Source organism: Artemia franciscana, chromosome 4 (assembly GCF_032884065.1).
Source record: "Artemia franciscana chromosome 4, ASM3288406v1, whole genome shotgun sequence".
Taxonomy (NCBI): Eukaryota; Metazoa; Arthropoda; class Branchiopoda; order Anostraca; family Artemiidae; genus Artemia; species Artemia franciscana.
In genome coordinates, this window is record NC_088866.1 from 6,216,580 (window position 1) to 6,234,502 (window position 17,923).

Consider the following 17,923-nt stretch of genomic DNA (forward strand, 5'->3'; position numbering starts at 1 on the left):
ATGAAGTTCCCCCTGAAATGTCGGTCTTGCTCATAAAAACGTAAAAAAAGGATATAAAATTTTTGTATATGTGTTTTGAGATTTTTTAGTACCCCTCCCCCCAAAAAAAATCCTTGTGTAAAACACCCCGATAAAAAATCATGGATAAGGCCCTAACGATATGTCTCTGAAATTTATTCACTTTGCATGAGTCTCAGCAGCATCATTTTAGGCATAAGTTAGGCTATCTTGTTCTCTTATATTTATCACTCGAGTTGACCAGTTACATATTAACAGAATCTTTTTTTTTCAGTTGTTCGAAAAAATGTCTCTTTTCTTACTTAATTTTGACTTTTTCCCGCTAGACTATATTTGATCAGTTGTGAACGGTTGTAGCGTCCATTAATTTTTGAAGTACTTGATTATATGATACGGGTAGTAAATTGGGGGGGGGGTGCAGTTTGGCTTTTTGTGTAAGTTGGAAACAGTCTCAATGGCTCAATTGTTTCTTTGATTTATTGCGGCAATAAAGGAGAATCTACTGAATGAGAGAGGTGTTAATGGCTGTAGAACAACTAAAAGAAAAATCGTCGAAAATTGTAGAAACAGAAAATTGCAGGTATGAATGACCTAAGATAGGCCCAGGGAGCAAAAACTAGATGGCTAGGAGGCGAAAAATAAGATGGGCCAGGGGGCAAAAACTAAGATGAGGCCAGGGGGTCTCAAACTGTTCTAATTTTGGTACCCTTGGTACTTTAAAGGAGTAACTTATATAATTTTTCTCTTTCAGTTCGTGTTTTACGATGATGGAACCCCAATGCCTGTAAGTATTATAAGATTCACTTATTATTCTTTGATCAAAGGGGTAGCCAGGGAAAGCTTGAGCTGAAGCAGCAGTCGTTCCTAATGCTTAATAATTCCTGATCAAATCAGGATCTATTCTTCCAAATGAGGAATATAAAGAGGTTTATCTGGTACCTATAATGGGATGCTAGTGTCCATTTAGTTAACTCGAGTTCAAATCAAAATTGAAAATACTCACCAAGCTCTCTGAGGATTTTGTCTTGGTATAATGTCAGTTTTGTCATTGACATTTTTCTGTTTTTAAAGTTCACTAGAAATTCATTGCCCTTGTAGTAACAATTGGGCTTCTCTTGATGAAAAAGATACATTTTTCATCAGAAATTTAACTTTATTTTATTTGGTAAACATTTTGCCTATTTATATCGACAAATCGTTCTATACTTAAATTCTAATGTGTTTTTTTTTAAATATTTTGCTCAGACATTCATCTCAGCAAAATTTATTACAACTATTCCAAGTATTTATGAGGTTATTCATATGAAAAATTTTGGAAAACTTTGACTAAGGAAAAAAACTTTTTTTGTTGTTGTTGGCACTGAGGGCAGCTTGGCGGAGGTCTTTTCCGAAAATATAAATGACGACCGGGACACAGGGACACAACTACAACGGGGACGCCGGGGGCACAGGTGGGATATATAAATGACAACCGGGACACATGGATTGTTCGAATAGAAATTACAGACCGGGACACAGGGCATATAAATGACGACCAGGACTCTCAAAGAGAAATTACAAACTGGGAAACCGGGACACAAATGACGACCGGGACACAGGGAATATAAATGACGACCGGGACACAGGGACACATCATTAGATAATGAGGTATAGATCTGAATACGGATTGTTTTTCCCATGGACAATTATATGTTGCATGTTCAAGAGTCAGTAAACCTGACAATCTATTTATATGCACAGACAATGGGACAGCGAAGAATGTTGTATATTCGCATGTTTTACGTAGTTAAAAACATATATATATATATATATATATATATATATATACCACGTATATATATATATATATATATATATATATATATATATATATATATATATATATATATATATATATAATATATATATATATATATATATATATATATATATATATATATATATATACGCGCTTCGGCTGTCAGGTTTTCTTGGCTGTCCCATTGTCTGTGCATATAAATAGATTGTCAGGTTTACCGACTCTTCAACATGCAACATATAATTGTCCATGGGAAAAACAATCTGTATTCAGATCTATACCTCATTATTCTAGTGATTGCCCTTGAGCTTTGTTGAGGGTGATTGCTAATCGAACATTCCCTGTGTCCCTTTCGCGCCACCCCAACACCTAGTTGGTGGGGCGCTTCGCGCCCCCCAAGCTCCCCCGCGCACGTAAGTCGTTACGCGCCATATTTGGTACGCGCCATTGTAGTTGTGTCCCTGTGTCCCACCTGTGAATATGTATATATATATATATATATGTATATATATATATGTATATATATATATATATATATATATATATATATATATATATATATATATATATATATATATATATATATATATATATATATATATGTTGCATGTAAATAGATTTTCAGGCTTACTGACTCTTGAACATGCAACATATAATTGTCCATGGGAAAAACAAACCGTATTCAGATCCATACCTTATTATTCTAATGATGTGTCCCGGTCGTCATTTATATTCCCTGTGTCCCGGTCGTCATTTGTGTCCCGGTGTCCCAGTTTGTAATTTCTCCTTGAGTGTCCCGGTCGTCATTTATATTCCCTGTGTCCCGGTGTCCCGATCGTCATTTGTGTCCCGATCTGTAATTCCTATTCGAACAATCCCTGTGTCCCGGTCGTCATTTATATATCCTGCCTGTGCCCCCGGCGTCCCCGTTGTAGTTATGTCCCTGTGTCCCGGTTGTCATTTATATTCCTTGTGTCCCGGTCGTGATTTGTGTCCGGATGTCCCAGTCGGTAATTTCTCTTTGAGGTTCCCGGTCGTCATTTATATTCCGTGTGTCCCGGTCGTCATTTGTGTCCCGGTGTCCCGGTATTTAATTTCATCAGTTGACAAACATGACGTCAGTCGACAAACAACTTTATGACGCTTACAGCTCAATCGTTATAATGACGTCAGTTGACAATCATGACGTCACTTGACACACAAACATGACGTCACTCGACACACACACACAGACAAATGATTTATATATATATACTAGCTGTTGGGGTGGCGCTTCGCGCCACCCCAAGACCTAGTGTGTGGGGGCGCTTCGCGCCCCCTAAGCCCCCCGCGCGCGTAAGTCGTTATGCTCCATATTAGTTACGCGCCATTGTAGTTGTGTCCCTGTGTCCCACCTGTGAATAGAGATAAGATATATATATATATATATATATATATATATATATATATATATATATATATATATATATATATATATATATATATACTAGCTGTTGGGCACCCCAACACCTAGTTGGTGGGGCGCTTCGCGCCCCCCCCAAGCCCCCCCGCGCGCGTAAGTCGTTACGCGCCATATTAGTTATGCGCCATTGTAGTTTTGTCCCTGTGTCCCACCTGTGAATATAGATAGATTTATATATGTGTTTCAAACTACGTAAAAATTGCGAATAAACAACATTCTTGGCTTTCCCATTGTCTGTGCATACAAAGCCGTATGTACTAATAATGACGTCATATGCAAATGCTCTTTTTACAAACAAACAAACATGCATCCACACAACTCGTTTTTATATAGATAGATAGATAGATAGATACAATACAAATTAACTGCGTAAAATTTGCGAATATACAACATTCTTCGCTGTCCAATTGTCGCTGCATATAAATACATTGTCAGGTTTACCGACCCTCGAACATGCAACGTATAATTGTCCATGGGAAAAACAATCAATATTAAGATCTATACCACATTTTTCTAATGATTGACCTTGAGCTTTGTTAATGGTGATTGCAAATACTAATCGAATTGGGAATTGCAATCTTTTAAATTGAAAAAGCAGATCCGTTGGAATCATGGGAATGCGAGGAATAAGAACAGCCTCACCCTCATAAGGCCCTGTCAAGATTGTGGCCTCTATTAGGTTTTCCATTGTTTTTTTTACGGCAAGTCGCGTGCCATTGCAAAGCTTTGGTGGGTTGATATTTCTTAAAAGCATTATTGGTACGCCTATTTTTAGTTGTAGCACGTGTGGTGGAAACCCTGAAGGATCTATGGAATTTAAAAATTCAGATGGATAATTAACCGCTTCATTTGGTTCCAAAACTGTGTCGACTGACTTGTAAAGAACTGCCTGGTCTCGAATCTTGGTCAAAACAATATTGTTGATTTCGTGGACGTCTATATTTTTGGGTGCGAGAATCGCTCTTTCACTTAGCCATTTATTATTTTTATAATTTTTTAGAATATTCGGAAATACTTTTTCAATCAATTCATTTTTGGACGTCACTAAATTACAGAAATCAGCAGGTAGTTGTATACGTCCTGAAATTGAGTCTACTGTTTGACCAGAGTCATCGTTTTGCAATCGGACACGCATATTTGTAGTTAATTTTAATATTTTTACGTGTGCCCATAAATTAGAATTTTTTAGGCAAGCATTCATTTCGTCTGCAGGAGTTAAACTACGTAAAAATTGCGAATATACAACATTCTTGGCTTTCCCATTGTCTCTGCATATACAAAGCCGTATGTACTAATAATGACATCATATGCAAACGCTCTTTTTACAAACAAACAAACATGCATACACACAACTCGTTTTTATATAGATAGATAGATAGATAGATACAATACAAATTAACTGCGTAAAACTTGCGAATATACAACATTCTTCGCTGTCCAATTGTCGCTGCATATAAATAGATTGTCAGGTTTACCGACCCTCGAACATGCAACGTACAATTGTCCATGGGAAAAACAATCAGTATTAAGATCTATACCACATTTTTCTAATGATTGACCTTGAGCTTTGTTAATGGTGATTGCAAATGCTAATCGAATTGGGAATTGCAATCTTTTAAATTGAAAAGGCAGATCCGTTGGAATCATGGGAATGCGAGGAATAAGAACAGCCTCACCCTCAAAAGGCCCTGCCAAGATTGTGGCCTCTATTAGGGTTTTCCATTGTTTTTTTTACGGCAAGTCGAGTGCCATTGCAAAGCTTTGGTGGGTTTATATTTCTTAAAAGTATTATTGGTACGCCTATTTTTAGTTGTAGCACGTGTGGTGGAAACCCTGAAAGATCTATGGAATTTAAAAATTCAGATGGATAATTAACCGCTTCATTTGGTTCCAAAACTGTGTCGACTGACTTGTAAAGGACTGCCTGGTCTCGAATCTTGGTCAAAACAATATTGTTGATTTCGTGGACGTCTATATTTTTGGGTGCGAGAATCGCTCTTTCACTTAGCCATTTATTATTTTTATAATTTTTTAGAATATTCGGAAATACTTTTTCAATCAATTCATTTTTGGACGTCACTAAATTACAGAAATCAGCAGGTAGTTGTATACGTCCTGAAATTGAGTCTACTGGGAGCTTTCTGTTTCCAATTGTCAGCAATTGATCTGAAAATGTTTGACCAGAGTCATCGTTTTGCAATCGGACACGCATATTTGTAGTTAATTTTAATATTTTTACGTGTGCCCATAAATTAGAATTTTTCAGGCAAGCATTCATTCGTCTTCAATGGCTCTGGTCGTGCAGCCAATAGAGGAAGTTTAACTTTTCCTGAGGCGCAACACATTCCCATTGTTTCACCTTTGAATTTCAAGGCCTTGCAATAGGGACAAATTTTAGACATTGTCCCGATTTGAACACATCTACTCAAGCTATAATCATCGACTGGGTTGTACCTGAATGTCAAGCGATAACTTTCAGGTTGCTCTGATTCCTCGGCACGCTTTCTTTTCTTACTTTCTCTATCAGCAGCAAGCCTGATTTCTTGCTGTTCTTGTGATTCCTCGGCACGCTTTCTTTTCTTACTTTCTCTATCAGCAGCAAGTCTGCTTCCGCGTTGCTCTGGTAGTTCCTCGGCACGCTTTCTGTTCTTTTTTTCTCTATCAGCCTCAAGCCTGTTTCCTTGCTGTTCTTTTGATTCCTCGGCACGCTTTCTGTTCTTTCTTTCTCTATCAGCCTCAAGCCTGTTTCCTTGCTGTTCTTTTGATTCCTCCGCACGCTTTCTGTTCTTTCTTTCTCTATCAGCCTCAAGCCTGTTTCCTTGCTGTTCTTTTGATTCCTCGGCACGCTTTCTTTTCTGACTTTCTCTATCAGCAGCAAGTTTTTTGGCATAGACTCTTTGAGCATCTTCATCGGCTTTTGCCATGGTAAGTTCATCAGTCATTGTAAACTTAAACATTAATAGATTTCTACGTGAACATATGTCTTAAATATCTTGAATGACGTCACCGTCAAAGCAAAAATGACGACAACTAATTTCATGACGTCAGTCAACACAGAAACATGACGTCACCTGATCCACAGACAGACAGACACACAGACAGACAACTTATTTTTATATATATATATATATATATATATACATATATATATATATATATATATATATGTTTTTAACTACGTGAAACTTGCGAATATACAACATTCTTCGCTGTCCCATTGTCTGTGCATATAAATAGAATGTCAGGTTTACTGACTCATGAACATGCAACATATACTGACACAACATATATATACATATATATATATATATATATATATATATATATATATATATATATATATATATATATATATATATATATATATATATATATATATATATATATATATATATATATATATATATATACTATATATATACTATGTGTATATATATACTAGCTAGTAACACCCCAACACCTAGTTGGTGGGGGCGCTTCGCCCTCCCCCTCCCAAGCCCCCCCCCCCCCGCGCGTAAGTCGTTACGCGCCATATTAGTTACGCGCCATTGTAGTTGTGTCCCTGTGATTCTAATGATTGCCCTTGAGCTTTGTTGATGAAAGCGACCGGGACACAAGGAATGTTCGATTAGCAATCACCATCAACAGAGCACCGGGACACAAATGACGACCGGGACACAGGGAATATAAATGGCGACCAGGACATAAGTAAAAAAAAAAACTAAAAAAAAAGGTAAAAACTACAAAAAAAGACTAAAAAGAAAAAAAACTAAAAACTAATAAAAAAATTAAAAAAGCTAAAAAAACTGAAAAAGAAAAAAAAAGGAAAAAACTGAAAAATATAGGAGAAAAGCAAAACTAAAAAAAAAATGAAAATAAAAATAAAAAAAAACTAAAAAGGTAAAAACTACAAAAAAACTAAAAAGAAAAAACAAAAAAAAACTAAAAAAAAACTAAAAAAAAGTAAAAAGCAAAATAAACTAAAAAGAAAAAAAGGGGAAAAACACAAAAATTTATTTCATCATGTATCAATTCAAAAAGGAATGTATGTACAGACCGGGACAACGGGACACAAATGACGACCGGGACACAGGGAATATAAATGACGACCGGAACACAGGGACACAACTACAACGGGGACGCCGGGGGGCACAGGGGGATATATAAATGACGACCGGGACACAGGGATTGTTCGAATAGGAATTACAGACCGGGACACAAATGACGATCGGGACACCGGGACACAGGGAATATAAATGACGACCGGGACACTCAAAGAGAAATTACAAACTGGGACACCGGGACACAAATGACGACCGGGACACAGGGAATATAAATGACGACCGGGACACAGGGAAACATCAATAGAATAATAAGGTATAGATCTGAATACGGATGCTTTTTCCCATGGACAATTATATGTTGCATGTTCAAGAGTCAGTAAGCCTGAAAATCTATTTACATGCAACATATATATATATATATATATATATATATATATATATATATATATATATATATATATATATATATATATATACACATCAATTTCGTATCATCAATTTCGTTAGAAGTAATTTTATAGTGTAGCCAGATTAGTATATGTGCGTGTGGCAAACCTCGTTTTGCCATTCCACTGAGTACATCTAGCATCGCACTGACCCAAACACTTCAAGTTTTACTATGTAGTTTATCAGTGATTTCAACTTTTGCCGGAAGACACGGGCCGTAATGTCATGTCTATGACCCGCCGATTGTCCTTGAAGTAAAAGCTGCTGTTCTCATCCCAAGATTGATTACATGTAAATATAATAAATAAATCTGGACGACCATAGAGACGAACATACGCAATAGCATCTTGAGCATATTCATGCATATGACGGGGACTGCCAGCATATGACGAAGGTAAAATCGTTACTTCCAACGTTTGTGGTATTACCGTCATTTACAACTGCATCTCGCAAATGAATGTATTGTTCAGAGCGGAGCTTGGTCTGATTCAGACGGATATATAGCAAAAGTTCTGATTCAATTTTTGCATACATATCAGCGACGTATTGGTGAAACAATTGACGGCATTTTAAAATATAATTGTCTTCATCCTGCCGAATCATTAGTCTATAGGAATAATAATGCATTGCACTGCATTTCTTATTCATTTCTTTGTTAGTGGCTGGATTCATCAATTTAATATTAAAGTGATAGCCGTCGGCTCCATCCCAAAAAATGATAGGATATTGTAAGGCATCGTAGCATCGATGAGTTTCAGCAATTCTTACCAACTGAGCGTTTCGCTTATGAAGAATAATATCTCGAGGTAAAAACTGATCACCGACCATAACGATTGCCACTTCGTCGATAGTTGGAGCATTGTATCTACGCACATGTTGGCCAGGAGGCGTTTTGTCAGCGGAAATAACAATTTGATGCGTATCAGTAGGCATCAAATCGATGGCTGTTTTGAACAGACGCACTAAATTATTATTTTCGTGGAAAAGATGTTGCAATTGGGAAACGATTGTCCTTTCAACGTTGGGAGAAATTTCGCAACGTGCATTCAATATAGAATTTCTATCACTGATGAAGTACAATTGTAAAAATTTATGATTCTCGCCTGAGAATGGTAGAAGGGACCCTGCTCTATGATAAATTTGCCCTTTTACTTTGAAAGTATGCATAAATTGATCTGGATTTTCGATTTGGGCACCAAACGACCTCATTTGGAAACATGAGTTATATTTTCTGATCTGTGATAAAAAAAAAAGCAGCTGCAAAGCAGCTGCAGACAACTAAGCCAACAACTGCTTGTGCAATACACAGGAACAACTAAGCCAATAACTGGAGATACAATAAAGCAAAGCAGCTCCAGACAACTAGGCCAACAGCTACAAGTTCAATACACTGGAACAACTAAGCCAATAACTGCAGAAACAATAAAGCAAAGCAGCTGCAGACAACTAAGCCAGAAACTACATGTGCAATACAGAGGAACAACTAAGCCAATAACTGGAGATACAATAAAGCAAAGCAGCTGCAGACAACTAAGCCAACAACTGCTTGTGCAATACACAGGAACAACTAAGCCCATAACTGGAGATACAATTAAGCAAATCAGCTGCAGACAACTAAGCCAACAGCTACAAGTTCAATTCACAGGAACAACTAAGCCAATAGCTGCAGATACAATAATGCAAAGCAGCTGCAGACAACTAAGCCAACAACTGCTTGTGCAATACACAGGAACAACTAAGCCAATAACTGGAGATACAATTAAGCAAATCAGCTGCAGACAACTAAGCCAACAGCTACAAGTTCAATACACAGGAACATCTAAGCCAATAGTTGCAGATACAATAATGCAAAGCAGCTGCAGACAACTAAGCCAACAACTGCTTGTGCAATACACAGGAACAACTAAGCCAATAGCCGGAAATACAATTAAGCAAATCAGCTTCAGACAACTAAGCCAACAGCTACAAGTTCAATACACAGGAACAACAAAGCCAATAGCTGCAGATACAATAATGCAAAGCAGCTGCAGACAACTAAGCCAACAACTGCTTGTGCAATACACAGGAACAACTAAGCCAATAACTGGAGATAAAATTAAGCAAATCAGCTGCAGACAACTAAGCCAACAGCTACAAGTTCAATACACAGGGACAACTAAGCCAAAAGCTTCAGATACAATAAAGGAAAGCTGCCAATAACTGAGACAACAGCTGTGGGTACAATATACAGGAACGACTAAGCCAATATCTGCAGATACAATAAAGCAAAGCAGCTCCAGACAACTAGGCCAACAGCTACAAATGCAATACAATGGAACAGCTAAGCCAATAGCTGCATATACAATAAAGCAAAGCAGCTGCAGACAACTAAGCCAACAACTGCTTGTGCAATACACAGGAACAACTAAGCCAATAACTGGAGATACAATAAAGCAAAGCAGCTCCAGACAACTAGGCCAACAGCTACAAATGCAATACAAAGGAACAGCTAAGCCAATAGCTGCATATACAATAAAGCAAAGCAGCTGCAGACAACTAAGCCAACAACTGCTTGTGGAATACACAGGAACAACTAAGCCAATAACTGGAGAAACAATTAAGCAAATCAGCTGCAGACAACTAAGCCAACAGCTACAAGTTCAATACACAGGAACAATTAAGCCAATAGCTGCAGATACAATAATGCAAAGCAGCAGCAGACAACTATGCCAACAACTGCTTGTGCAATACACAGGCACAACTAAGCCAATAGCCGGAGATACAATTAAGCAAATCAGCTGCAGACAACTAAGCCAACAGCTACAAGTTCAATACACAGGAACATCTAAGCCAATAGCTGCAGAAACAATAAAGCAAAGCAGCTGCAGACAACTAAGCCAACAACTGCTTGTGCAATACACAGGAACAACTAAGCCCATAACTGGAGATACAATTAAGCAAATCAGCTGCAGACAACTAAGCCAACAGCTACAAGTTCAATTCACAGGAACAACTAAGTCAATAGCTGCAGATACAATAATGCAAAGCAGCTGCAGACAACTAAGCCAACAACTGCTTGTGCAATACACAGGAACAACTAAGCCAATAACTGGAGATACAATTAAGTAAATCAGCTGCAGACAACTAAGCCAACAGCTACAAGTTCAATGCACAGGAACATCTAAGCCAATAGTTGCAGATACAATAATGCAAAGCAGCTGCAGACAACTAAGCCAACAACTGCTTGTGCAATACACAGGAACAACTAAGCCAATAACTGGAGATACAATTAAGCAAATCAGCTGCAGACAACTAAGCCAACAGCTACAAGTTCAATACACAGGAACAACTAAGCCAATAACTGCAGAAACAATAAAGCAAAGCAGCTGCAGACAACTAAGCCAACAACTGCTTGTGCAATACACAGGAACAACTAAGCCAATAACTGGAGATACAATTAAGCAAATCAGCTGCAGACAACTAAGCCAACAGCTACAAATGCAATACAAAGGAACAGCTAAGCCAATAGCTGCATATACAATAAAGCAAAGCAGCTGCAGACAACTAAGCCAACAACTGCTTGTGCAATACACAGGAACAACTAAGCCAATAACTGGAGATACAATTAAGCAAATCAGCTGCAGACAACTAAGCCAACAGCTACAAGTTCAATACACAGGAACAACTAAGCCAATAGCTGCAGATCAAATAATGCAAAGCAGCTGCAGACAACTAAGCCAACAACTGCTTGTGCAATACACAGGAACAACTAAGCCAATAACTGGAGATACAATTAAGCAATTCAGCTGCAGACAACTAAGCCAACAGCTACAAGTTCAATACACAGGAACAACTTAGCCAATAGCTGCAGATACAATAAAGCAAAGCAGCTGCAGACAACTAAGCCAACAACTACATGTGCAATACACAGGAACAACTAAGCCAATAACTGGAGATACAATTAAGCAAATCAGCTGCAGACAACTAAGCCAACAGCTACAAGTTCAATACACTGGAACAACTAAGCCAATAACTGCAGAAACAATAAAGCAAAGCAGCTGCAGACAACTAAGCCAGAAACTACATGTGCAATACAGAGGAACAACTAAGCCAATAACTGGAGATACAATAAAGCAAAGCAGCTGCAGACAGTTCAGCCAACTGCAAGTATTTCTTTGGTCTCTAAAAGGGTCACCGGGAGGGGTAGCTTGAAGAGCAGCTTTCTCCGTTTGCTTCGCAGTAGCTTATGCCTTCTTCCTCTTCTTCTCTTGAATCCGCGTTTCGTAGATTCGTTCTGAGCAAGTTTAGGTTGGGAATCCTATAGATTCCATTTGGGGTATAACACCAAACAGTTTAAATATTCGCGTGATGAAAACGGCTATTTTTTTTAAAACTTGCCTATTAGGCGTTTTCGATTTTTTTACGTAAATATCTACGTCTTTTATTATTTTTTCCATATTTTTTATGGCACTAGGGGTATCAATATTATCACACAAAGCAGCATCCACCGCTTTTATTGTCACTTTAAATCCTTCTGACAGATTTTTGTCTTCCACACTAAATTTTTGATAGTCAGCAATGTTGTCCCCTGGCTTCTCTCGTAGTATAGATTTCACATTATGAAAAAAGTCGTCAAAATTCCTTTCAGTTTCCACAGCTTTTTCCATATTAGCCTCGGAGTAGTCTACATCATCTCTCCAGTGGTGCAGTAAACACAGAAGCCGGATCTGCCTAGCACTATACTTTTTTAAAGCATTCTTTATCGTTGTGAAGTTTATAAGGGTTTTTGACATTTTCGACCCTTCTATTTTTAAATTACCGGTGTGAAGAAAGTAACGAACCCAGTCGTTGTGACCAAAATAAGCCTCTGATTGAGCTAACTCATTATCATGGTGGCGGGATTTATCATCTAATAAATCTATCCCACCAGCATGTATATCGATGGACTGTCCGTGGATGTCCGATGCCATAGTACTACACTCAATATGCCATCCTGGCCGCCCCATCCCCCATGGAGATTCCCACGAAGGTTCGCCTGGTTTGCTTTTTTTCCATAGTGCAAAATCTTTTTTTGAACGTTTGTCACCTAATCCTTCGTCTGATTGCCCAGAGTATCCTTCTCCTTCCTCTGAAGAATTTTCATTTTTATATGCCTCTGGTCTTAGTTTGGCATAAAAATGTCCTTCTAGATCAAACTTATTTACGTCAAAATAGACTGATCCGTTTGATTCGTAACCATAACCTTGGTTAACGATCTTCTGGATAAAGTCTACAATGGGTGAGATATACTCCGATACTCGTGTCACTATATTAGGGGGCAGAACATTCAGAGCCTCCATATCTGTGAAAAAAGAATTTTCAAACATTTTGGCAGTATTTGAAAATATACTTTTATCAGTTACTTTGGCACCTTCTGTTGCATCAAGCCAATTTGAAAGAACATCTCTAGCCCTATTAAGGTAGTCCTCTTGGCACTTTTTATATTCATATGCTTTAGTAACTACTTCCTGTTGAAGTTTGAACAGGTCTATTTTAGCTTCATCCGTTTCTTTAGCAATTGCTGCTGTAATTATGCTGCAGCAATTGCTGCAATTGCTTACTGTGACACCTTCTGTTGCATCAAGCCAATTTGAAAGAACAATTCTAGCCCGTCTACGGTAGTCCTTTTCGCACTTTTTGGGTGAACTGTAAGCTTCAACCAGATCTTCATATGCCATATTAACTACTTCCAGTTGCAGTTTAAACAGGTCTATTTTAGCTGCATCCGTTTCTTCGGCAATTGCTGCTTCGTGATTCTGTATCGCTTTTTCACAATCCTTGATCAACTTTTCAATGGGATGGTCTTTCTCCTTATACTTTTTGTATAAGTATGTTTGCCGTGCTTTCTTTATAATCTTGTCATCAACATCTGTGATGTTCATTACGTACTGAACATCATACTGAAAATATTCAGTTAGGACGCGTCTGATTATATCGAATGACACAAAGCATCTGGCATGCCCCATATGGCTAAAGTCATATACTGTAGGCCCACATATGTACCAAGATATAGTTTTGGAATCATTGGGCGTAAAATCACAGAGACTTCTGGTTAGACTATTATAAAGTCTTAATTTAGAAGGCCCTTCCGGCTTCGTCCATTTTGGCTGTAATCTCTTTGTCGTCCTTAAGGATTTAGAGGACCCATCAGACTTAGCCCACTTCGGCTGTAATCTCTTGGCCATCCCTATAAATTTAGAAGCAGTCAAAATTTGCTCTTCTATTACAATTTTTGAAACTGGTTCCTCTTCTACCTGTTGTTCTTGCACCATGGGCTGCTTTGTAACTTTCGGAGGAAAGTTCCTATCTTCTCTTGAAGTGGTTTTGAAAGCTATATATTTTCTAGCAGCCCACCATACTGTAAGACTAACGCCTACGATGGATGTACCAATCAAAAAAGCTTTCATTGACGGTTCCTTTTTTTTGAATAATTGATGTAGCATGAGGAATTGACAGTTATATATCATAAATGATGTCATAATTATTGCCCAGCAATGACGTTTATATTAGAAATGATATTACTTTTTATGCGCTGCAATGATGTTTTTGACAGTTTCTTTAGAAACTAAGGGTAACGCTATTGCGTCTTCCCTCTCTTTTCCATTTTATGGCTACAGCAGCAGTTGCGATCTGGAAAAGTGATTACCGAAGCCTCTTAATAACAAAGAAACAAATAAAATCACACAAAGAGCCTCAGCGTTTCCAGCGAGAGAGCCTCATTGCTAAAAGGCACAATTGACACTTGACTCGGAAAACTAGCTTTTATTCAGTCAAAGTAAATTAAAGTGATACTGTGGAAAACTTTATACTATAGTTTTGCAAGACCCCTTGAAAATAGTGCAAATCGTATTAATGTTTGGTTTTAGATGATATTTCTCTTTTTTCAAACTTTTCTCTTCAATTGATCATGACTTTCACTAATCTCTTGTTGCTTAATTTTTGTCTTTTGTGTAACTTTGAATAAAAACCAGACAGAAACAATTGCACTATACACAGTTCTTAATATGTTGACTAAAGTATCTTCTTTGTGAAAAGAGATTAAACTATTTCTTATGGAGTTTTCCGAATGCTATTAGATTCTTACGTAATTCATAGTCAAGAATTGTATTTTTAAGTTGAACGAAACGTAGACAGGTTCAGCTGGATTTGAAATTAATAGTCAACAGATTGGTGTGGCGCTTCGCGCCACACCAACACCTAGCTGGTAGGGGTGTAAGTTGTTAAGTGTAGTATTAGTTACACACCATTGTAGTTGTGTCCCTGTGTCCCGCCTGTGAATATAAACATATATATATATATATATATATATATATATATATATATATATATATATATATATATATATATATATATAATATATATATATATATATATATATATATATATATATACATATATATATATATATATATATATGTATATATATATATATATATATATATATATATATATATATATATATATATATACTAGCTGTTGGGGTGGCGCTTCGCGCCACCCCAACACCTAGTTGGTGGGGCGCTTCGCGCCCCCCCAAGCCCCCCCGCGCGCGTAAGTCGTTACGCGCCATTGTAGTTGTGTCCCTGTGTCCCACCTGTGAATAGAGATAGATATAAATATATGTTTTTAACTACGTAAAACATGCGAATATACAACATTCTTCGCTGTCCCATTGTCTGTGCATATAAATAGATTGTCAGGTTTACTGACTCTTGAACATGCAACATATAATTGTCCATGGGAAAAACAATCCGTATTCAGATCTATACCTCATTATTCTAATGATGTGTCCCTGTGTCCCGGTCGTCATTTGTATTCCTTGTGTCCCGGTCGTCATTTGTGTCCCGGTGTCCCAGTTTGTAATTTCTCTTTGAGTGTCCCGGTTGTCATTTATATTCCCTGTGTCCCGGTGTCCCGGTCGTCATTTGTGTCCCGGTCTGTAATTTCTATTCGAACAATCCCTGTGTCCCGGTCGTCATTTATGTATCCCGCCTGTGCCCCCGGCGTCCCCGTTGTAGTTGTGTCCCTGTGTCCCGGTCGTCATTTATATTCCCTGTGTCCCGGTCGTGATTTGTGTCCAGGTGTCCCAGTCTGTAATTTCTCTTTGAGGTTCCCGGTCGTCACTTATATTCCCTCTGTCTCGGTCGTCATTTGTGTCCCGGTCTGTAATTTCTCTTTGAGTGTTTTTTCTTTTTAGTTTTTTTTTAGTTTTTTACCTTTTTTCTTTTTTCAGTTTTCTTTTTCTTCTTTATTTTTCAGCGTCACTATGAAGTACATATCGACGAACCTTTGTTTTTTTAACTTAAATCTGGTAGGCATTGATGACCTTATCCAAGTCAAAATCCCAAACCCAATCATCATCGCTATCATTTTCAGTTTTGATATGTTTTGACTCTCGCTGTCCAGGTGGATTTTCATCTAACTGCGCGGTTTTGCGTTAAAATACCGTTAATGACGTCACCGTCAAAGCAAAAATGACGACAACTAATTTCATGACGTCAGCCGACACAGAAACATGACGTCACCTGATCCACAAACAGACAGACAGACAACTTATTTTTATATATATAGATATCTATATATATAAAAATAAGTTGTCTGTGTGTGGATCAGGTGACGTCACACTAAATTATTTCACACTAATACAAAAGAAGAAAAAAACTAAAAAAGGTAAAAACTACAAAAAAAACTAAAAAGAAAAAAAAAACTAAAAAAGCTAAAAAACTAAAAAAAAACTAAAAAAAGGTAAAAATCTAATAACTAAAAAAAAACTGAAAAAAATAAAAAAAGGCAAACTAACAAAACTAAAAAGAAGGTAAAAACTACAAAAAAAACTAAAAAGAAAAAAACTAAAAACTAATAAAAAAACTAAAAAATCTAAAAATCTAAATAAACTAAAAAAGAAAAAAAAAGGAAAAAAATAAAGGAGAAAAACAAAACTTAAAAAAAGGCAAAAACTACAAAAAAAACTAAAAACTAATAAAAAAAAGTAAAAAAGCTAAAAAACTAAAAAAACTAAAAAAAACTAAAAAAAGGTAAAAAATTAAAAAAAAATAAAAAATAAAAAAAACTAAAAAAAAAGGAAAAAACTGAAAAATAAGCTAAAATAAAGGTAAAAACCAATAAAAAACTAAAAAGAAAAAAAGGAAAAAACTAAAACAAATTTTCATCTAAAAAACTAAAAAAAAACTAAAAAAGGTAAAAACTAAAAGAACTAAAAAAGAAAAAAAATAAATGACGACACTCAAAGAGAAAGCGACCAGGACAAAAGGAATGTTCGATTAGCAATCAACAAAGCACCGGGACACAGGGAGTATAAATGACGACCAGGACATAAGTAAAAAAAAAAACTAACAAAACTAAAAAGAAGGTAAAACTACAAAAAAACTAAAAAGAAAAAAAAACTAAAAACTAATAAAAAACTAAAAAATCTAAAAATCTAAATAAACTAAAAAAGAAAAAAAAAAGGAAAAAAATAAAGGAGAAAAACAAAACTTAAAAAAAGGCAAAAACTACAAAAAAAAACTAAAAACTAATAAAAAAAAAGTAAAAAAGCTAAAAAACTAAAAAAAACTAAAAAAATTAAAAAAAGGTAAAAAACTAAAAAAAATAAAAAACTAAAAAAAAGGAAAAAACTGAAAAATAAGCTAAAATAAAGGTAAAAACCAATAAAAAACTAAAAAGAAAAAAAGAAAAAACTAAAACAGATTTTCATCTAAAAAACTAAAAAAAACTAAAAAAGGTAAAAACTAAAAGAACTAAAAAAGAAAAAAATAAATGACGACACTCAAAGAGAAAGCGACCAGGACAAAAGGAATGTTCGATTAGCAATCAACAAAGCACCGGGACACAGGGAGTATAAATGACGACCAGGACATAAGTAAAAAAAAAAACTAAAAAAACTAAAAAGAAGGTAAAAACTACAAAAAAACTAAAAAGAAAAAAAAAACTAAAAACTAATAAAAAAACTAAAAAATCTAAAAATCTTAATAAACTAAAAAAGAAAAAAAAAGGAAAAAAATAAAGGAGAAAAACAAAACTAAAAAACGAATGTATATACAGACCGGGACACCGGGATACAAATGACGACCGGGACACAGGGAATATAAATGACGA

General features: G+C 36.3%; 2 protein-coding genes across 2 annotated transcripts in view; one reads left to right on the plus strand and one right to left on the minus strand.

Moving 5' to 3' along the window:
- LOC136025913 (helicase domino-like) overlaps positions 1-17,923 on the plus strand; it is a 144,374-nt gene that overhangs the window by 94,368 nt on the left and 32,083 nt on the right. Inside the window, exon 18 of the mRNA XM_065701977.1 lies at positions 770-802. Within this exon, the coding sequence (XP_065558049.1) occupies positions 770-802 (33 nt within the window). The remainder of the gene's footprint in view (positions 1-769; positions 803-17,923) is intronic.
- On the minus strand, positions 11,617-14,218 carry LOC136025914 (cysteine--tRNA ligase, cytoplasmic-like). The gene has a single exon (XM_065701978.1). The coding sequence runs from the start codon at positions 14,212-14,214 to the stop codon at positions 12,073-12,075; it is 2,142 nt and encodes a 713-aa protein (XP_065558050.1). The 5' UTR covers positions 14,215-14,218; the 3' UTR covers positions 11,617-12,072.

Bases quoted from the DNA above. Each gene is read 5' to 3' on its own strand.
- LOC136025914 (XM_065701978.1), bottom strand. From the start codon at position 14,214: ATGAAAGCTTTTTTGATTGGTACATCCATCGTAGGCGTTAGTCTTACA.